Source organism: Pygocentrus nattereri, chromosome 28 (assembly GCF_015220715.1).
Source record: "Pygocentrus nattereri isolate fPygNat1 chromosome 28, fPygNat1.pri, whole genome shotgun sequence".
Classification (NCBI taxonomy): Eukaryota; Metazoa; Chordata; class Actinopteri; order Characiformes; family Serrasalmidae; genus Pygocentrus; species Pygocentrus nattereri.
This window is the reverse complement of record NC_051238.1, coordinates 25906845-25929344: the sequence shown is the minus strand read 5'-3', so window position 1 is coordinate 25929344 and position 22500 is coordinate 25906845. Positions and strand designations below refer to the sequence as shown.

The window sequence follows — 22500 nt, the reverse complement described above, 5'->3', positions numbered from 1 at the left end:
ATCTCCACGCCTCTTACTGAAAATGCACGGTGAGGAGCCGAATCAGGCGACGCCGTCCACGGACTGTTGATCAGCTGAAGTCTTGTGTCAAGAAAACGGCAACAATTTGTATCCTCAGTTCCCAGATGATTAAAAAGTTTTAAAAAGTAATTAAAAGTAAAAGTGATGTAACAAAGTGGTAAACATGCCCTGTAAAACGTTTTGGAATGTGTTGCAGGCATCAAACTTTAAATTTAAGATTAAGAGACCCTTATTAGTCCCACAACGGGGAAATTTCACCTCCACATTTAACCCATCTGGGCAGTGAAACACCACATACACACTAGTGAACACACACACACTAGGGGGCAGTGAGCACACTTGCCCAGAGCGGTGGGCAGCCCAATCCGCAGCGCCCGGGGAGCAGTTTGGGGTTAGGTGTCTTGCTCAAGGACACCTCAGTCACGTGCTGTCGGCTCTGGGGATCGAACCGGCGACCTTCCGGTCACGAGGCTGGATCCCTAACCTCCAGCCCATGACTGCCCCAATTTGTTTATATTTATAAAATATAAGTAACAGTAACAAATAACATTTTACAAAGTTTCCCAACTTTTCTGGAAATGAGGCTTGTACTATAATATGTTGCAATAACGAACATATAACACAGAAAAGAAATGTATTGTAGGAGTGTGAAATCTCTGACCTCACGATTCAATTCAATTATGATTCTTCAGTAGCTCAAATCTTACCAGGAGTCGATTCAACTTGATTATTTCTGTACAATTCAGAATTTATATTTATTTAACCCAATTAAGTCCTGGGCAGTTAGCTAGGTTAGTTAACGAGTTAGGTTTTCTTCCACGCTACCAGGCTGAGAGGGTGAGGGCAGGTGCTTCATCGCAGAGGCACAAAGACAGTCACCGCATCTTTTTTAAACTTTTTTAAACTATTCCAACAATATTTGCGCTGCTCAGGGGCCCCAGAATTATTTTTACAATAATCATGTAAAGAACATAGCAAGATTTTTTTTTCTATGTTTAAAAAAGGACTAAACATTTTACTTTGATCAAAAATGAACACATATTAGAGGAACAGTGTAAATGATTGAAATCAGTTCTAACATTTCAAATTCAATGCACCTTCATTTTTACACCCCTTGGCGTCAGTCATGTCATCTAGTTTAACACCCCCTAAGCTCCCCATGACCGTGTGGCCTGTGACAGCTGATTACTGACGGAATTCAGTTCTAATTGAGTTTTTAAAAACGAAATATTTGCATAATTGCTCGGTTGGAGAGAGACGTCTGTTCCGGATGGGTCCACGCTGTCGCTTTGCTGATGCCCGTCTCCCTGTTTGCTCTCAGACTCTCTGGACCACAGGGAGTTCCAGATGGAGACTCAAGTGCTGAAGAAGTTGCGACACAGACACCTCATCTCGCTGTTTGCCATCTGCACTGCCAGCGTCCCGTATTACATCATCACTGAGTTTGTGGAGAAAGGCAACCTGCTCGACTTCCTGCGAGGTCAGCATCAGCCCCACCCTCCGCTGCCTAATGTCAGTCATTTCCATCATTTACCATGGAGTAATTGTCTATTCATTTTACTGTTGGACAATACCAAATTGGTGATTATAGAGGATGAAAAGAAGTCAGATGTCTTTGTGACTTGTATATTAAAAAATAGTAGAAATATCAGGTCAAAAACTGCAGTGGAACTTTGTATCTGTCAGCAAGAACTTTTACTCAAGTAATATTTTACCATTATTTCTACTTTTAATCACAGACATATGTTGTCTACCTGTTGTAAGTAAGATAAGAAGATAAGAACAATTTTATTGTCCATTTTTTAATTAAAAACTATTATCATTTGTAAATAAAAAACGTAGTTAAGTTTGTTACATTCTACCTCTACTCAGAGAGTGGGTTACAAAGGTCTTTCTAACTTATCTGCAGAATTTGACAGCGTTTGGTAGAGGATGGAAAACTCAGAGCTGTGTAAGTGATACTTTTTTTGATCCCACAACCGGGAAAATTCCACCTCCGCATTTAACCCGTCCGTGAAGTGAAACACCACATACACACTAGTGGGCAGTAAGCACACTTGCCCGGAGCTGTGGGCAGCCCTATCCCTGGCGCAGTTGGGGGTTAGGTGTCTTGCTCAAGGACACCTCAGTCATGGACTGTCGGCCCTGGGGATCGAACCGGCAACTTTCCGGTCACAGTGCCAGCTCCCTAACCTCCAGCCCACGACTGCCCCCAACATAGCGGTACTAGGAGACTAGAAAACACCAACTGAAACGTTGAAATTCCTAAGGGCATATTTATCATGAATAGCATTTGGTGCGAGTACTTGTTTACCTTTTTACTGTATACTGTTCAAAAGAGTTGTTAAAAGCATGAAGAGCATGAAATATCCTGCCCTGCTTTTGATGATAAGCACTTTCCAAACATCAAATATTGCTCAGATAAGCTCATTTGAATTTAATTTTTATTTCAGCCTCATTTATTTTACTCTCTTTTTTCAGCAACTAGTAGAAGACAGGCAACTTCAAAAATCTGTTACACGGTTTTTTGTGTCAGTTGGAGAACAGAGGCAGAAAGCCACTAGTCTCTGCAGTTGTTTTCTTTATTTTAAAACGACAGTGCCAAATCGTTCCTTTACTTTTTGAGTTTTAAGGTCTGTACGGTACCCATTTTATTAACAAATTACGAGAGGTGCATCTCTCTCACCTCAGACATTCACTGATGAGTCTTTAACATACGACTCAACACCTGAAATTCCAAAAGAGCCAAGCTGTTATTTGTCCATTTTATAGGCACATATTCCTCTTTCTACTGGATATTGTCTTTCTCTGTTTTCACTCAGCCTTTAGGTTCAAGTTATTTCTTTTGCAACATGCAACAGAAAATTGCACAGAAGCCTGTACAACTAAAAATATTACTTATTTACATTTAGTTTGTCCATTCTTTGCCTTTATTATAGCTTCCATTCTTTTCAGAGTCTTGCTTTCAGTTTTTCAAATAATTTTCAGGAATATTTTTACACACCTCCAAAGTTCACTCTTAGATGCTGGTTGCTTTTTCCCCCAAACACATTCACTGACGCTGGTCTGGCCAAATCATCCAAATCAAGTTGAGCTTAATTGAGCTCCTCTGTCTCTAAGATGAACACTTTAAGTGCTGCTTATCTGATCATTTTAATTCTCCGCCAGGTTTGGCACAACGGGTAGGAGTCTCATTTTCTCTGTATGTTTTAATTATTTTTGAAATCCAGGTTTGGAAAGTTTTTTTTCGCTTATTTTCCTTTGACTTTCCTCCCTCCTTATTCCTTATTCACTTCATGTCATCCTCTGTCTGCACCACTGGCTGCTTCAGTCTTGCAGTTTTGCTTTCCAGAGTACATCTAAACACAGATGGTGAGGAATCCTGTTTTGATTCTGAACACGATGTCTGCAGGTCAGGAGGGGCGGAGCTTGGACCTACAGGCTTTGACAGATATGGCGAGCCAGGTGGCTGACGGGATGGCGTATCTGGAGGAGCACAACAGCATCCACAGAGATCTGGCAGCCCGTAACGTTCTGGTGGGGGAAGACTACATCTGCAAAGTGGCTGATTTTGGACTGGCACGGGTCATTAAGGTCAGGCTCTTAAAAACCTGTACACATAAGAAGTGGGGGGGGAAGAATGTATTTATTGAAGCTGAGTTTATATAGGAAATTAGATTGTCAGTCATGATTAGGGTTTGGTATCAGCCATCAGTTCTGTTCGAGTTCTTTACTGAAATTGGGAAGAAAAAATGTTTCTGTTCTGCCAGAACCGAATGATGCAGCCTGTTTTCTCTTTTCCATTCTCAACATGTGCGATTTTACACTGAATTATTAACACAGCACCACCAGCAGCATAGTGATGCCTACGGAGTGAAATGTTTTCATTTTTTACATTTTTTTTTTGTTTTTATATCCGTCACATTTGAAAAATTAGGTGGAAATATTTTGTACACCTTTAGTGCTATGATGCTCGAGACAAGTGGGCATAATAAAGTCACAAAGTTAAATTAGAGTCAGTATTACATCGTTCATAGAAGCTCCCCTCGACTGCGTTACCCTGGTTTTGCAGAAGTTTGTGCCTAAGTTTGTGTATAAAGCGTTACAAAGTCCTTAGTTAACACTAGTTGGTTTCAGCCTATCCTCTAACTAAACTGGGTTGCGCTACAAATTAAGTCATGTCTTAACTAGTAACAACTTGTCTTAACTACAGGAAGATTCACTTGAAAGAGGCCCTGAATATTCTGCTGTAACTCCTGTTAGGATGAAGCAATTGGAACCAAAAAAATAAGCTACATACCTTGAAGTATGTGTAATCGGTTGCATTACATGCATTACATCGGTTGCATTACATGTCTGCCAGACACAGTTCGATGCAGTGCTCCATGTTCCTGAATGTATTGGCAAGCATTAGAGAGGTTAAACATTGCAACAGCTGTCCAACGCCTACCTTGTCACTCCAACGCAGGGGCATCCCAGCTTGTTTGAAGCTTCATATACTGAGGAGCACATTGCACTTGGTTCCGTTCAGAATGCTTAATCCTAGCGAGAGTTACTGCAGAATATTCGGGGCCTCTTTCGAGTGAACCTCCCTGTAGTACCAACTAACCTCGACTAGCTTGCATACTTCGCTTTAATGATAACATGTTTAGAATCAATAAACCCGCTGCCGAAGAAACGCCATGGCAGCTTGCGCTGACTTCCATGGAAAAATTTCCAGCATTGAAGAAACTGATGTGAACAGAACAGCTGAATACTCAGTAATACTCATAGCCTTTATCTGTACATTTTATTATTTCCTTGCAACAACTGAATATGCAGCTTTTTAAAGTAGGTTTCTGGCTAACGGACACAATCGCAGTATAGTATAAAAGTTTTAGCATCTCACTAAACTGGAGCTGTGGTCACAGTTAAACCCAGGGCGATGATTAGAGCTTAAAGTAAAATCACAGCCTATGGAATTTAGTGTTTGTAGCCAATTTAACCAAAAAAGTCATGTTTTTGGTCTTTTTTGTGCTTTATATGTAGTTTCTAATGGTTTCCCCAACACTTACATCTGCTAAGGGGGAGGTGTAAATATTTAGTTACTGCAAAGCTCAATGTTAAACTAGTTTGTGTGGTGCAAATCACACTTTACCTCACATGTATATATCACTGTTGTTGTCACCCATGCTGGGCAGCATGTCAGCAGTGGTTAACTTGGACCTCTGCTCCTATAGTGGACTGTATGAAAATGGACGCAGGCGGTTTCATGGCAGATCTGTGTAGACGTTAATGTCAGATACACTGTAGGTTCCTCACAAACACAAATCTGAGCCATCAAGGCAGAAAGACAGGAAAAAGCAGTCAATTGTTTTACCAGATAAACCGAGGACTGATTGGGGTGGTTAGGACTGATTTTATACAGTAACATCCTTGCACATGAGTCTGATAATGAGACTACTAATACAGTAATGCAGTAACTGGTTTGCTTGTTGTTTGTAGGAGCCGTTTTACCTGTCTGAAGACAAGAACATCCCATATAAGTGGAGCGCTCCTGAGGCCATCAGCCACGGGCGATTCTCCAGCAAATCTGATGTGTGGTCTTTCGGGATCCTCCTCTATGAAATCTTCACTTACGGTGGATCTCCTTATCCAAGTACCTACTCCATTTACATTTTTTCATTTAGCACATTCATTTAATCTTATGTAGCAGGAATATGTAAAAAAAAGCACACTAGCTTAGTGACAAGGCTGCACATCATCTAACTGCACTAGCTTTACCCTGTTTACTTCAGACATCGGAGGAGCTGATGTTCTAAATGTTTTGACAGACTACAGAAACTATGAGGTGTACCAGCTGATCACATCTGGATACAGAATGCCTGCCCCTGACGAATGCCCATCTCACATTTATGAGATCATGATGAAGTGTTGGAGCGGACCAGCAGCAGAAAGGCCAGACTTCAGCGAGCTCAGAGTGCTTTTAGAAAATGCAAGCAATTACTGCAATAAATGATGCAACAACTATTCAAGTCCACCAGAGGGCAGTGAAACAGAGAACCAGTCTAGAAGAGGGTTAAAACTGGTTGTCCTAAAAATGAATCCAACCTACAGAGAAATCTGAATGAACAGTGAGAAGACTAGACGGTTGTTCTCTCTGCACCAGGCTTTTTATCTTTAGCACACCATATATTGTCACTGTCTACAAAAAAAAGTAAAAAGTGTTGGTAGATTTACAGAAGAAGGTGAAACACTGTGGAAGTTAATGTAATGAGATTTTTTTCTATTTGTCCATTCATCATGATATTTTGACAGCTGCTGCACTCAAATGTACAAAAATTCAAATTAATATATATTTTTACATTAAATTTATTTTATATTTACTTTATATTTGATGAATTCGTGTTTCTCTACAATTATTGTAAGGCAGTAGACTATATATATATAAATATATAAAAACCCTATGCAGTAAATGAAAAACTTTATTATTGAACAGAATGAATATTTTTACTTGAATATGGTGCTGCCAGGCACTTTTTTTGATGACTTATTTGAATCCGTTTGCTTCCTGATGTAAAACAAACTTTTTTATGAGTTATTGTTTTCTACATTCTCAGAGAAAATAGTGCAAAAATGTTTAGGGTATATTTCATCAGGGAACAAAGTTCTATACAAAAGTTTTGGACATCTTAATAATATACATATATTAAAAGGTAATTTAATTAGACACAAACTGCTTGTTTGCTCAAAAAAAAAAACACATCACAATAAAAACAAACAATTGTAATATGTAGTAGTGATTTTAGGTGTCACTTAACTATTTCCAGACATCTCCTTGTGGCAGCCCAGTGTTATCATCAGTACATGATTTAGCTCCTTCTTTACATTAAATCTTGTGTACTGCTGTGAAATCTGTGTGATGGCTGGGGGATGGCCTGCTCCCAGTTACTGTGAACCAAATTACTGCGGTGCCCAGTGGTGATAAAAACTTGTTTACCGAGAGTTTGAAAAATGTTAAATTATTGATTTACTTCATGCAAACCACAGCATGTCCGTGTATTCCTACACGTGAACATAACTGAACTTTCATGCATGCTGGGTGATGTGATATTCTACAACAGTGGTCACCAACTCATTACACCCAAAATCGTCCATACCTGCTCTAGCTAATTCAACTTCTTTGGGAGTTGCTGGTTATCTAGAACAGGCATATTGGTGTTAGGTAAGGGGAGAGGCAGCATGTCATATGCATGTTGGAACTTTCCTTCAGGAAAGTAGATCTCCAGGAGGAAGGTTGTTGACTGCTGTCTTTATATAATATTACATTTTTTATACATATCATAGATGATATGTCATCAGAGACGCAGTGGGCTGTTTAAATTTGCTCAGAGTATCTGTTTAAAATGGTTATGAAATGATAGAAATAGGCCACTTTCCCCGGGGAAAATGAATCCTGCATATATCTATAAAAAATATTTAACGTACACAACTGGACCTTAAGAAATGTGTTGTAACCTTTAAGAAGTATGAGGGCAGAATTTTGTTGTTACTTTTTTTATTTTAATTTTGTATCTGATTATCATTCCCATTTTGTTCCAGCAATATTGAAATAATTCCAATATTTCTCAACTTCGCTTTCCACCACATTCAAATTTCTCTGCTTGTTTAGTTCTTATATTTTCACATCTTGGGAATGCACAGGTGTGTATGTCAGTGAGGCTATTCGTTACACAGGACATTCGTTACATTTGGGGCAGTCGTGGGCTGGAGGTTGGGGAACTGGCCCTGTAACCGGAAGGTGTCCCAGTGCCGACATTCCATGACTAAGGTGTCCTTGAGCAAGACACCTAACTGCTAATTGCTCCCCGGGCTGCCCACTGCTTCGGGCAAGTGTTCTCACTGCCCCCTAGTGTGTGTGTATGTGGTGTTTCACTTCACGGATGGGTTAAATGCGGAGGTGGAATTTCCCCGTTTGTGGGATTAAAAAAGTATCACTTAAACTTACAAAACCAACTTCATCTGGCTGTGACAGCCTGTTGCTGGAATTAAGCATGTTGTTGACTAACTGGTTAAAATAGCCAGATGGTTTTTTACACCATAGATTTCCAGGATCTGTACTACTGATATATATATATATATATATATATATATATATATATATATATATATATATATATATATATGTTAAAGTACCAATTCCAGGACTCAACTAAGCCCCCCCCCCAACAAAAACAGTTCTGATGAAAAGACGGAGTTCACCTTGACATTTCTCTGTGTTGATCTTTGTGTGATATATGAGCGCTAGACGTGATGAACATGCTGAACTCTGTGTCCTCAGAAGGTTCTTGAATGCCTGAGATATTTCATAATCCTGTTGGTGCAGTACCACACTTTCACCAGCAGAAGGTGCAGCCTCTCGGGTGTTACACTGATGCACAGATATGCATTAAATGCGTTAAAGTTTTGTGAGTTTTGATCTATTTTCATTTAATGCATCGTGTATCTTTAACCCCTCTCGTTTTACTGCACATGTTGTCAAGTTCACATATTGTTAATTATGTCATTTAGATTTAGATTCTGTATGGACAAGTTCAAGCTTGCGCTTCCAAATTTTTCAGTTTATTTCAGTCAAAAAAAACCAGCACAAATGTTTTTAGCACAACAACAACATTTCATCAAAATCATATATTTTTTGTAGTTATAAAACGACTCCAGGTTTAAAGGTTTTGAGAAAAACAAAAATTTTTCAAAATTGCTGCTATTGCATCCTATAGTTTAAACAATATATTTCCAACCAAATATGCATTGTCCTGCGTACATTTTACCCTCATATGTCACTTTATGTGTAGCAGTTGAAATATGAATTCATGCTAACGCTCCTGTGCAGACAATGCATGAAAGTAATCATTGCTATGTACTATTACATTATGGTCAATCTGGCTACTTTGTTTGCGCAGATCTCCACAACTGAGGCATTCATCTTTAAGCTGATTGGCTCTTTATGTTGAACATCATAATTTGAGGATCCAGTGACATTTGGAGGACAGTGTATGATCAAGAAAATGAACTGGGCCTGGAACATTCAGTTTACCACAGGATGCAATCGCAGCGATTTTCAAAAACCCCATCGATTTTTCACACAGGGAAAAAGTTCCTATTGTGGGCCTGACACCAACTACAGAATACCAACATGACTTTGGAGGTCTATGTTATGGTATTATAAAGTTTAGAATTCACACATTTGACAAAATGTATCCACTCATTTTAATTGGCTGTGAAGGAGAAGTAATTAAAAAATGAAGAAGAGACTTTGAGAGGCCGTAGAGGGCATAGGATACATTAAACAACAAATTCACGTACACAAGTATGCTTTGCACTAAAGGTCATTGTTGTCTCTACCAAAATATTTCTAAACTCTGTGACCCCTTCTCCAAACACACACTCTCACACCAGTAACATGAGAACTGCCACAGGCTGCTCATGTTGTTGGTGCATGCTGTGCCCGGATGGAATAAGGCACGCGAGGCCTGGCCTAACGGGACAGACTCCTGCTCACGTGGGCGCTGATTGAAAAGAATTACGTCCCGATGTCCCTGCATCACCACATCAACACATCTCTCACTTGCTCTCTCAGTCTCTCCTTTGTTCTGTTTGGTTTCATGTCTTGCTTTTTTACTTTGCTCTGCCCATCCAAATTAAATCACTGAGCATTCAACTTGGTTCAGACAATAGGGGTGTAACAATACTCTCAGCCCATTTCCATTCAATTCACAATACTGGGATCACGTTTTGATGTTCTCACAATACTTTGAACACAATTTGAATGAAAACGTGTGACGACTGTAACCTCAGCTTACTAACAATACTAGTGCTGGTAGGTGGGAGGAGTGTTGAAGTAAGTTGTTGATTGATGCTGATCATTTGCAAACCTTAGTGTTTAGCTGCATTAGATTCATAATCATAAGTCATCAGAATTACTAATTACATTATAATTATGTGATATTATGAAATATCACAACGTCATGTTACACCCCTATAAGCAGATAATGAAATGTATATAATTTCAGCTACCCCAAATGCAGTATCTTCACCCGTGAGCACTGTGCACACTGTCCGACTAAATAATCACATACTTTCCTCAGTTTGAGTTATTAGGTCATTTCACCGGCCTGTGCAGTTGACGCGGTGACGCGGTGATGATTTAGGCATGCTGCTTTACAAGTGGCTGTATGCTTCTTTTATTGTTAGAAATATTAGCTTTGTAGCTGCAGTGCAGACCCACATGAGCACAATGTTAATTAGCTGCTGCTTTTAAAATGAACTGTGTTCTTTTTGAGTCTTTCTTATTTTCATCTTCACTTTTAATGCCTGCTAGTATTTTACTTGCAACACTTCCTCTCTGAGGAAAAGTGTGAATGTGCATTATGCTAGTAGTGACAATAATTAGGTCACGCAGCTAACTTGAGAAGTGTGAGTATATGCGTATGCCCTAGATTCCACTTTTATCACTGCACATGCTGTCAGGTCGTCCAGGGTTAGGATGGAACGCATGTATTGGGAATATGTATAATAAATACAGAAATTAGAGAAGTATCTATGTTCAGTTTGAATTACAATTTAAAAGCAGTGATCAGAATACAGACACTATTTACATTTTGGAGAATATTTTTAGAATACTCAAAAGGAACACTGTCAATGCTGATAGATAGATAGATAGATAGATAGATAGATAGATAGATAGATAGATAGATAGATAGATAGATAGATAGATAGATAGATAGATAGGTAGACTGACAAATCAATGAGGTCATTTACATGCACTTAATAATCCAAAAACTTCATAAAATCAGATTTTGTCAGTAATCCAGTCAATGGGTTACATGCACTTGAGTAATCAGTTAATGGGAAACCTCTGAGTCTACATGAATCAGGCAATAATCAGATTTTTGACTTTTTGATTTGCGACTGGGCAATAAACGCACAGAAGAAGACATGATGTGAAGTAAAACTCAAATTTTGTGCTTCAGCCTTTTTTAAAAACACTTTGCAACTTTACTTGGAAATATGAACATACATCATCTAGAAGATAAAGAATATTCAAATCCATTTCATTTCATGAAGCATGTATTTGGTTTCAGTATTGCTGAATTGTTTTGCTGCCATCTCAAGGTAACGCTGCTTATTTATTTCCAGTACCATCATCTGTTTCTGCACGGACTGAGAAATCCAAAAGAAATCAGAGTAAGAATATACATGCGTCGAGAAATCTGATTACTGAGGTCAAATCCAGCTCATTTTATTGGATTTTTACACCTTACTCTGATCTATAATATGACCTTTGGCTTAATCAGGAAACTGCAGAAGTCCGATTACATATCAGATTATTGAGTGCATGTAAACACACTCACTGAGCTTTGAGGGATAATCAAACTAATAATTTCCTAAGTAGTGGACTGAAATGAACTTGAAATGAGCTCAAGGATGGTGGGAGCAGCATTAAGCTGAAGCAGGCAGTGAGAGAAAGAACATTTGGGAATTTTATTTAAATGAGAAGCACATTTTCCAAAGAATAATTACATTAAAAAAAAAAGAATAAGAATAAAAAGAAAAGAATACGTAAGTAAAATGTACTAGAAGTATTCTAGATGTATTCAGAATGGTTTTAATGTACTGTACCCGAATATCTTACTGAATACTGTAACATATTCAATATTCAGTGTTGCGCCATCACTACTTTGTGAAAGTAATTTGCCCAACCTAGCCTGTACCCCCCCCCCCCCCCCTACACCCCCCACCCCCGAAAAACTACTGCAAAAATAAACAAGGGCAAGAAATGCTGTTTTCTATGTTCTTACCAATTATTCATGCAGTGTCAGTGATGGAAATGGCCTTCATGGAAATGCTGAAGCAAACAGAAAACGGTTCAGGTCGGGGGGCCCAGCTTTTCCCAGTGAGGTGACCAGTAAACAGTCTGTCTGTTACTATTTCTGTCATCCAAGATGACTAAGGCTACTGCAGTCTTGGCAGCAGCTCATAGACGTCTGTTAATGGTAAAGCAAGTCAGCGAAGTGTGTTTCTGTGTGTGTGTGAGCGCAGATCATGTTTGCATGTGAACGTTTAGCACATGTAAGGATGAGAAAAGGCCGGTTCACGTGTGGCCTGTGTTTCATGCCCTCTATGCACCCATTATTTTTATACCTGTGGAACACACTGACCGTGCTGATGAACCATATTAATGACCTTGTCAACCTATAAATGCCAGCTTAGTAGAGCGTGGCCAATTCTCTATTATTAGATAACATTGCAGCCAATGAGAACAGAGGTAATTTGCATATATCAGTAATATAAAAAAATTATTTTGACTGGTGCATAAACGCACACTAACACAGTGTTATTAAAGGACACGTACCTTATTGGTGTATTTAAGCACTTTTTCTGTACTTTATGAAACCATTTCTATTTTAAGGCCTTTACTATTCACTTCAATTACTAAAATATTCTTACTCATCTATTTTCTGCAAGATACTGTGAAATTAAACCAACATTTTTCATAATAAACCAAACCAATTATAGTGCATTTTACACTATATACCCCAAACACTCGCAACTCTAAGTAGGCTGGGGAAGCCCTGAAAAGCTTTCAGGTTAAAAGAAAATGCCGAAAGTTATGTGGGGTATTTTAAAAACAGGTACCTGATATCCTTGGAGTTTGGATAGAGAGTAAAATTTGACCAATTTTCTCAACTGAAGACACAAGAGGAGAAATATTGGGTTGGTAGAATATGTCAGAATACTTTCACTTTTGCTTAAGTACAAAAAAGTACAAAAGCAGTTACTTTTGTACTTTAACTCAAGTAATTGCATAAATAGAGTACTTTTACTTGAGAAGCATATAGGAGCATCTCTACTTTCAAAATGGGTACTAGATTTGTGTACTTTGTCCACCGCTGCACAAACATCATATTTGTACCTCAGAGGAAAAAAATACATACGAGGGGAAAATGTGGGACGTGTGTCATTTGAAGTTCTTGAGGATTGCAAAATGTTTAATGGTCTTCTATTTTAATCTTCACAGCTGCCATAGCTGAAACTTTAACCACTTTCCATTAGGTGTCTGCTTTTATTTTTAGTTTTGGGAGAGACTAAATGTGATTGGTGGTCCATAACGAGTCTCCAAAACAAACGACACGACACGCCTGCAAAAGCTGAGCTCCAGTTTGGCAGCCCTGTTCTGTTTCTGTTCACCTTTGTACACAGTAACCTTGCAGGCTGGGGATGAGGTGAGGTGTGTTCAGAGCCTGTGCAGTAGGGAGATTCCTTTGGGTGCAGACTGAGCATGTCTGTTCCAGTGCCTTCTCCTCACTAAAAACAGAAACAGCACAGCCAAATGTGAGCCCACCTCGGTGCCGTACTGGTGGGGGAGGGCTCAAATCCGTCGATTAAAGTGACACAACATAAGAAAATTAACCTTAAAATCCCAGGCTTATTGCATACTAAGGCTTATTATTCAGTAACTACAGAGACTACTGCCAACAAGCTGAGTAAATAGGTTGTAGGTTATAGAAGTGTGTATTAAAACTTTGGGCCTGTAGGTCGGCCCTGGCCATTTAAGGGTTTAACACAGAAAGCACAAAAAGTAAATAATAGAGATTCTATTTTCTATTATTTACTTTTACAATTTATTTTAGAAATGTAGGTGCTTTTTGGAGAAATATTAAATGGAAATTCCGCAGATGTTTCCAATTGTCAGCATTATTACCTTGTTTATCTGAATGGGAAATTAAATTGTTCACAATGATGATGATGATGATGATAAGAACCAGACATCTGAAGCATTTAAGGCCTCTAAAACCTGAGACGCTGATTTACAATAGTTTTGAGAAGGTTTCTGCCTATCATTTTTTAAATAGCCCACATTATTGCAGAAAGGTACATGCAGGACATTCTAGGATAAAATCATTCTTTTTTACCGCTGTTATCATTCTTCATATTACCTGTAAACAGTGTGTAGGTTCACTGGTTGTTTTGGATAGTAAGTAAAAAGGCTATACCTGTGTAGTAGACATTGGGACTCCTAGGTCCTGTCATCACCACTGTAAGTAAATCCAAGTTAATATGTTTTTCTAGAATGAACCTTTTCACATCCATCCACTCTGAACGGGTTTTCTATATTTTGATGACTGAGTTATGCAGAAATTTTGAAAAATTGGTGGAATTTCTGTTTAATGTGAGCTGTATTGTAAAAAACTCAGCAAAACATTCTTTCATACAAAAACATTTCAGTGACTTTTTTCCTTGAATAACTGTCCACATTTACCCTCGTTTACATTTACTCGTCAGTTTCACCAGCGCATTCAGGGGCCTGTGTAACTAAAACTGGAATAAAATGAAAGTGTGAATACAAGCAAGTTGTTCAAAATCATTTTTCTCAGCAGTAAGTCAGCTTTGCCATGTAATATTTGCAAAGTGAGCTTTTCTATTAATTAATTTTTCTATTAATGCAGTGAAATGTACCAACCTCTTTTCTAGAAAGTAGTCTTTTTTTTTTAGTTCGAAGAAGTTCCAGATTTCTTCTCTATGCTCCCAGACATTGCATGGATTTGCTCAAATCCTCAAAACTGCACAGCTGTTTAATTTAATGAAGCCCTGACGGGATAAACCAGGTATTGAGTGGTAATTATAAGTAATACTACACGTCTTCGAGGAGAGGCTTGGACATGGTCAAACATAGTTTGTGTGCACACGGTTGAATATGTTAATTAACCATGCTTTGAAGGTTGAGCAGAAGTTTGAAAAATGGGATGTCCTTCAGGAAGTGTGGTCAAACCATTGCACAAACTTATGAGTACACATGCTTGTGCAATAGAGCCGCTGAACGGCTGAACCAGATGGAAAATTACACTCAGCGTTCTGTGTCAGAACTCCACGCATATGGGTTTGCTTCTGGTTCAGCGTTATTGTCTTCAGTTGACATCTGTCCTGCCTTATCTTTCCAAACAGGTGGGCTGTTACACAAGCAGCATTAGCCATGGGCGTTCCTTCTTAGCTAGCTGGCAGAGCTAATCAGACTGGAAACAGTTTAATCATAATCTCTCTGTTCAAAGGCAGCCCGGCTGTATCAGCTTGAGGATCATAGGACACAAAAAGCAGCTACTTTAAGTAGGTGGGTCCCAACATTATCAAAACTATAAATAGGCAAAGAGGCTTGAATGCTAACATTTATGGTAGGTTTGAAGGTAATATTCATGAAGTGGAATGAAAAAGTCAGTATGATGCATTGAAATGCTTTATTATTATTTATGATTATTATTATGCGGACACACACTTCAGTTCCTAATTCCTGCAGTTAATGAATAATAAGTCTTCAGATTAACAACCGAGTAATACGTCTAGTGTTCAAGCGACCTTTCAAAACACTGCAAAGGTAATTAGAAGTGCACATTTCTGGGAGGTAATGAAGTAATAAAACACTCTCCAAGCTTTGAATGTCTTGTTAAAAGGCCATTGTATTTGCTGGGAGGGTGCTGGGATAGTCTGTAGTGTTTGTGTTGAGTTTAAAGGCTATATGGCACGCTCAGACCACTTCAAGACGCGCCTCAAGACAGCCTAAAAAGGCTACTTAGAAAATTCCAATGTCTCACATTAGTAATATAACAATGAGCTTTTGTGATGCTTGTAAATGTAACATTAGCTCATTCTGACAAATCAGAATCAGCGTGATTACAGAGAACAGTCGTAGTTCAGTTTGTAGCTTGTTTTGTCAGAGAACCAACATGGAGAGAAAGCTGTTTACTGACTCCTCTTGCTCTGCTGCTTCAAAAAAAAACACCAGCAGTTTTTCTTTTTCAGTGATCACCGATAACGTTCTGCTTTCATGGTGTCCACTATTGTTAATTTTTTTTTAAATGATCCCACACTTTAACTTTCGGCCATAATAGTTCATTTTCTTTTGCCATCTGTGCTCACAGGTACGACACCAAGTGAACCGCTTCCTTCGTCAGATTCTTAACTCGCTCTAGGTTTGACATCACTTTAAAAAAATGTGAAGGAAAAATCAAGAACGGAAATATTGTCAACATTATCAATAATGTTGAAAGATCTGACTCTATCATGCAGCAAGGATTCATTACATTCCACTAAATGCAAGATTGCTTAAATGTGGGACTGTAAGAAGAGCACCAAGTGAGATTTGCATTGCTGTCAACACCAAACTTTTTTCAGGGTTTATATTTTTCCATTACCACTACCACAACAGCAGGACACCCAATATCTGCCAGCCTCAGATGACAGAGTCTATTGTGATGACAAGGAGGTATTCAAACTTGAGCTTTTAATAAAAATGGCAAGCACGTTCTTCTTTGCAGCTTCCTATTTTAGTGTGGGAAGATGTAGCAAACTGTAAGAACGTTTTGAGCACTTAAGATTTTTGTATTATAGTTTTAAATGAACATTAGAACAATATAAAGTATTTTCACTGTAAGAGAACTGAGCAGTAATAAAGATGTTAAGCCGTTTTCCGCCAATATGGACACTATGGAAGCTTTTGCTGTAGGACAGTAACATTTTTGAAAATTCATAAACCATATTTTAGTAATGACTGCATTCTGTAAAGGCATGCTTGTAAAAAGAAAATTCCAACGATCAACTGAAAACTAAAAGATGTAAAGAAGGCTACATCTGTGTATGAGCCAAGTTAGAAGAAAACCCAGCAGGAAACTGAAGCTATAGGCTGCAGACTTTTATTCAACAGCAAATGATATGAATAAGTGCACAGCAATAGTGGTCAAACCGCATGGAAATAATATGCATCTTTTTTGTCATTTTTGAAATTGTTTTGGTCGTTATTAACAAGTAGTGTCAGTAACTTAACATAAGCAGCCTGATTCTACTGAAAGTAAAAAAAAGGAAAAAAGGAGAATGAAAGAACAATTAAAAAAAAAAAAAAAGAAAAAAAAAAAGAAAAGGAGCCTGCGTCGCCTGCGTCTACGCCTGGGACTCCCGGTTGGGTTTATGAGGCAGGGGGACTGGTAAGCTCTGGCTTGCCTGAGTCACTGCTCTCACTTAGCTGCCTCTTCATCACCATTTCCTTTGCAATGCAGGTCACCTGGCCGTTAGTCACTGTGTAGGTTCCAGTCCTGCCATTACAATGACATGAAAACAGGTTAGGAAGAAGTTGCAAGCAAGAAAGCAAATAGTGTCAGAAGTGGGAATAGAGGGGAAAGAAACTGTTCACTGAATAAGCATGTAAAAAAAAAAAAAGCATGCATGCCAGGTGAGACATCGATCTGAAGGAGGATGCATTGATTTTGGAATGTTAGACTATTTAAATCATAACAGACACCAATACTCAGCAATTTGTCTATTTTGGGCTTTATATATATATATATATATATATATATATATATATATATATATATATATATATATATATAGTGGATTGTTTTAATTGTTCAACTACTGTACAAAAAAAAAAAAAAAAAAAAAAGCACCTGAACTGAACGGCTGGATGAAAACTTTTCAATGACTTTTCAATGACTTCAATGACTATTTCAAAATCGTGATTCACTTGACCAACTCAAACTTTTAGACTCACTTCTGTTGGGCGTCAAATCCATTAGGAGTTCCCATCTGATTCTGTTTCCCAAAAAAGAAGGTGGACCACCAGTGGCCCGAGTCTTGCCTCGGTAGGGCTGTAATGGCAGCAGATGTGTGGATAAAGCAGAACTTTGTGAGGTTGGAACTGCTTCTTATTAATTAATATAGAATTGTTTTATATCTTGAATACTGAAAATAAACTCATGTGCTTCATACCTGGGTGGTGTGGAATGACTTCCCCAGTATACTCCGAACTGCCACAGGAACTGTTGCTGGAAGTGGATCCTATGCGCCCTGGAACATTCACATTGACAAGTTAAAAGGAAAAGTCCTGCAACCTCAAGTCAAGGCAGACATAAGCCAGGTATGTGAAAGAGAAAAGGCTGTTGTTCTAACCTAAAGACAACATACAATCTACCAGCGGTGTCAAATCCAGGTCCAGAAAGTAAAAGTCCTTCCCAGGATTTTGTTCCAACAGGCTGGCTTCTCTAGTTAGATCACACCACCAGCAGAGCTGTCCAGCCTATTGGAACAAAATCCTGGGAAGGATTTTTACTTTCTGAACCTGGATTTGACACCTCAGCAATCTAGTAATATCAATTTGTGAAGGATTGACAAACTCACTTCGGTAGTAGTCGTGGGTGGCAACAAGGGAACCGCTGGATGGAATTGATGCCATTTTCCCCAACTTTAAAGTCAACCGTCAAAAAGATGGAGCACCTGTACAAGGCGAAAATGGTTACGGTTTAATGAGTGGATGCCTTAATCGCATGCTCACATCATCAATGATTACTGAAATTTAACATTCCTTCTACATTGAGAAATCATTTCTCATCAATCTGGTATTAGCAGCAAAGCACTGAACTTTAAATGCTTCTCAAGCACTTTAGGTGGTGATGTGCACCTTTCACTCGCCACAGACGAGGAGAAGAAATCTAACTGCACACCCATAACAGCAAAAGCAGTTATGTTGAATGCAGAAAAAAATAAGGCACATATCCTCTGCAGTGTGGAATGGGTTAGGTCTTTAAAGTTGTTTCCTTCAGGGTTCAAAATACTACTCACACTCAAAAATGAGTATTAGAAAATAAACAACTGAAATCAAATTTGTGATGAGATTTATTCCCTGTTGCCCTACTACTGCAGGACACTGTAGTGGCAGCAGAATGAAGTGGCCCTTCCCGGCAGTGCAGCATGACTCAGAAAGCATCCCAAGAAGGCAGACGTCTGCACTATTTTCAGTCTAACCCTCAACTTGGTTTGAGCGCACCTTTAATAGGAAAAGGTCAGCAAGGGGGTATTTGCATCAAGTATCATCACCTCATCTCAAACAATGCTCACTTTTACAAAAAAGCAGATGTGCAAAATGCTGTTAAACATCTATTACAAGTGCTGCCAAAATATCTCATGTATCTCATTTCATTGCAGGAAAATGTCTTCCCCGGATCTGAATTTAATGACATACGCCGACAGCTGCAGGCAGCAGTTTGGGTTTCCATGTCCAGCTATCCACCAAGCTTAGCAATCTGGGAAATCCAACAACCAGACTGGGGCACGCGTACATGTGTGAGCTCACATTGCATGGCGCTCTGCCATGTAGCCAGCATGTCCTTAGTGCATGCCCATGCCAGTGTACTCTGATTAGGATGGCACCACAGAGTGCCAACGTTAAGCCCTGCGTAGGCTTCAGCCCTTTAAGCAGAGACTTTAGACTTACTAGACTATACTACGCACGTTGTCTACTTATTAGAGTGATGAAATGAGCCCTCACATATGGGGCCTTAAGCTTTAAGGGTTTAAAATGCTAGAACAACCTTGTTAGTCAGTTCAAATGAGGTCTTCACAGATTTGAACTTGTTCAGTAAAGAACCATCAAACTATGATGGCAAAAACGCTGAGAACCACTGGTCTACACCATCTTCTCATCACAATGTGAGGAACAGGGTCTTATTCAAGAACAGAGAGGAAGAACTATTTAAAAAAAAACATGTCAGGAACCATAAGATACTATAATAGTGTGTGCTCTTAAGGTATCATGGTTACTTTTCCCCCCCATGTTTTCCACGTCTTACCAACACCAAAACTTTCAAGATCAATAAATCATGTTTGCTCCTACACTTGCATGATCAGGAAATCTGCAATGAGGCAAAAGGATTTCTTTAATAAGCGATTGGCTCAGTCCAAAACCATCTTTCAAAAAAATAGTGATGGAATTGTCCTTTTATAACTTTAACACTAATCAACTTAAGGGAGCTGTTGAAGGGCTTACAGCCAGCATGTAGCGATAAGCACCTGGAGATACTCCTGTCCCAGGTGAGCTAGAGGATTTAGCCTGACCTGGTTAATACTCATCTGTGCTACATAGAGTGAGGAAGAGATCCCAAGTATAAACCAGTCACACCACAGAGTTATGGAAACTGTCCTGCAGAGTGACTCAAGTCAAATTTGCTCCAGGCAGCAAAAACATAAGCATGCGTTTTTATTTTGGAGGCAAATAATCCCAAGATGCAAGGAGAGCAAGCCAAGGCAAAGAGAACAAAGACTGACAGAGTATCAGGCCATTCTGACTCATCTCCAGGCTTACCTTCAGTTCCCAACAACCCAGAGGTGGATGAGGAATAACGACGCTATTCTTTGGGGAATAACGACATTCACACTGAGGAGAAGAAAAGCATCTCTTAAGTTTCTGCCTTTCACCAGACCTGCTGAGTGTGACAGTGAGCAACGTCCTGTTAATGTTCCTTTTCCTACCTTTAATATGCGGAGCTGCCGGTGTTCGGGTCGCAGCGATGTTATCACGGCTGGTCGACGACGCGTGGTGGGGTGAACGCTAGGCGACGGAGCCCATTTGTGTTGTGGTTTTAGGGTAGAACCCTCCAAAGTCCTCCTGTTGCCTCTCTGAGCACCAGTTCAACCCCCAGAGCTTTTATCCTCGGCGGTGACGTCAGCAGTAAGATCCTCCCGGAGGCGTGGCCTCCACAGCAGCCAGGTGGTCAGCTGGTAGGCTCACTTCTCTTAAGTTACACAGAAACAGGTCCAGTGCAGTGCAGCAAAATATTATTGGCCAAGTGCTCCTTTCCAGGATGATGCGGCTGAAGGTGGTTTCTCTGTAGTTATAGCTTTACTAGCAGGGCCGCAGTGGATGGATGGATGGATGGATGGATGGATGGATGGATGGATGCTTTATTGATCCCGAAGGAATTTTAGCAGCCTGTAGCAGACACACAGCACAGTACGGTAATAGAAATAAGGGTGTAGACATATAACAAGAATAAATATACCAGATATACAGGCAATATATACAAATAGAAAAAAATACAACAATCTGTGATAATATCTGTAACCTGAGATGAGAGACGCAGTGCAATAATGACTGTACAAGAAGTTACAGGTAACGGTATATAATGACCACAGAATGAATAAATATGCGCATATATTAAACAAATAAATGAGGTACGCAGAAAGTGCGATACGTACAGCACGCTGTCCATATGTGCAGGATGGATAAAGAAACACAAGTTAAGCATGAGATTCAGCCTTCTGTCTGTCTGTCTGTCTGTCTGTCTCTCTAATTGAAGAGCCTGATGGCTCGGAGGACACAGGACCTCTTTAATCTGTCGGCTCAGCAGGAGCGAATCATGTTGTATTATGAGAGGCTGCGCATTTTCTCGCGGAGTCCTCAGTAAAGGACTATAAACTGGTCATATAACTCCATAACATTCAGCAAGACACATAAAATCGAGTGGGAACCTGAAGTGTTATCTCTATCTAGAAAGGGATTTGAGAGGCCACCACCTTCCCTGGTGGTCTAGTGGTTAGGATTCGGCGCTCTCACCGCCGCGGCCCGGGTTCGATTCCCGGTCAGGGAACTAACATTTTCATTTCTTGTCTTCGACATAGTGTTTATGTCCAGCACGGAGCAGAATTCACATACATCTGAAGAACCATTATATACAAGAATATTTTGCCTATATTCATTAACAGCAACAGTAGCAAACTCACTCTAAACTGTACAGGCTTTAAGATGTTTTCTGACGCCATCTACTGTTTGAAAAACCTCCTCTGTCAGTCACAGGCCAGGAGCTTCATCTCATCTCCAGCCAACAGCCTAAGGCCACGAGGATTGGATTGTGGTTGGATTAATTACAGCTATGAAACACAGTATTATACGATTGTCACAGTTACAATAATCTGATTACATAATGATTTCAAGCATTAGGATAGGAGTTAAAACAAGAAGAACCAGGCCAACATTTCACCTCTACCTTTATTTACGCATTTCAGTAACACCCTAAAACCTCAATATGGTACAGCTTCAGAGCCTCAAGCACAGACACAGCGGTCAGGTTCATGAAAGGCTACAATCTTAGGTTTAATCATTATTCTCATACAAGCAGCTAATATTGGAAAAGATTTATATATTAGTTCAACTTTCCACACCACAAACGAGTGTACGAGTTCAGCATCCCTTATCACATTAGACCAACTCGCTGTCTGCCCACTATTAACCTTTTCAACTCGCAGCTCAATGTCAACTTCGTGAACTAAGCCCTTGTATTAAAGTTGAAAACTAAAATTCTGTATGTTTTTACCGGTCTCACCAGAATAAACAAAAACAAAAACAAAATATATCAACCAAATACCAAAAATATATACACGATTAACAGAATCCTTCAGTGTACCACAAGATGCATATATAAACATAGTATTTATTCTTAGAGTAACAGATTAAAAACGTGTGGCCGGTCAGTGTAAGGAGGGCTAAGGCTAAGTGAAGTGTGGTTTCCGAATAAGCAAAATAAATCCAATTTCAATCAGGAGGGGTTTACCTTGTATACCGCCAAGCAGTGAAAACGGCTATAAAATTTGCGTTAGGTTAGTCACATTGTACTGTAAGGAGTA

General features: G+C 39.3%; 3 protein-coding genes, 1 long non-coding RNA gene and 1 other non-coding gene across 11 annotated transcripts in view; 3 read left to right on the top strand and 2 right to left on the bottom strand.

Moving 5' to 3' along the window:
- ptk6a (PTK6 protein tyrosine kinase 6a) overlaps positions 1 to 6321 on the top strand; it is a 12552-nt gene extending 6231 nt beyond the window's left edge. Inside the window, exons 5-8 of the mRNA XM_037535931.1 lie at positions 1343 to 1501; positions 3434 to 3615; positions 5506 to 5659; positions 5835 to 6321. Of these exons, the coding sequence (XP_037391828.1) occupies positions 1343 to 1501; positions 3434 to 3615; positions 5506 to 5659; positions 5835 to 6019 (680 nt within the window). The 3' untranslated portion in view covers positions 6020 to 6321. The remainder of the gene's footprint in view (positions 1 to 1342; positions 1502 to 3433; positions 3616 to 5505; positions 5660 to 5834) is intronic.
- A 10405-nt stretch (positions 6322 to 16726) lies between these two features.
- On the bottom strand, positions 16727 to 20519 carry ppdpfa (pancreatic progenitor cell differentiation and proliferation factor a). 2 transcript variants are annotated; one of them, XM_017684555.2, is made up of 6 exons: positions 20350 to 20519; positions 20183 to 20254; positions 18223 to 18318; positions 17815 to 17892; positions 17597 to 17693; positions 16727 to 17138 (listed from the first exon to the last, which is right to left on the bottom strand). In XM_017684555.2, the coding sequence occupies exons 3-6, from the start codon at positions 18275 to 18277 to the stop codon at positions 17012 to 17014; spliced, it is 357 nt and encodes a 118-aa protein (XP_017540044.1). In that variant the 5' UTR covers positions 18278 to 18318; positions 20183 to 20254; positions 20350 to 20519; the 3' UTR covers positions 16727 to 17011. The 2 variants fall into 2 exon arrangements, with proteins under 2 accessions (XP_017540044.1, XP_017540043.1); XM_017684554.2 differs by lacking the exon at positions 20183 to 20254 and having other exon boundaries at positions 20350 to 20518.
- LOC108412509 lies at positions 17846 to 19713 on the top strand. Its single transcript, XR_005129798.1, has 3 exons — positions 17846 to 17962; positions 18745 to 18883; positions 19027 to 19713. It is a non-coding gene; the product is annotated as an uncharacterized LOC108412509 (long non-coding RNA).
- An 876-nt stretch (positions 20520 to 21395) lies between the features above and the next one.
- trnae-cuc lies at positions 21396 to 21467 on the top strand. The gene has a single exon. It is a non-coding gene; the product is annotated as a tRNA-Glu (tRNA).
- A 380-nt stretch (positions 21468 to 21847) lies between these two features.
- Positions 21848 to 22500, bottom strand: part of tpd52l2a (tpd52 like 2a) — a 20966-nt gene continuing 20313 nt past the window's right edge. For all 6 annotated transcript variants that reach the window (XM_017684546.2, XM_017684548.2, XM_017684550.2 and 3 more), the window contains one exon: positions 21848 to 22500. This exon is cut by the window's right edge and continues 627 nt beyond it. The gene's annotated coding sequence lies outside the window, so the exon portion shown is untranslated.

Excerpts from the sequence above, each read along its gene's own strand:
- ppdpfa (XM_017684555.2), bottom strand. The coding sequence starts at position 18,277 with ATGGCATCAATTCCATCCAGCGGTTCCCTTGTTGCCACCCACGACTAC. Across the intron at positions 17,893-18,222 it reads CACCCACGACTACTACCGAA|GGCGCATAGGATCCACTTCC; the intron begins GTGAGTTTGTCA and ends TGAATGTTCCAG. Across the intron at positions 17,139-17,596 it reads GGATTTGACGCCCAACAGAA|GACTGGAACCTACACAGTGA; the intron begins GTGAGTCTAAAA and ends TTGTAATGGCAG.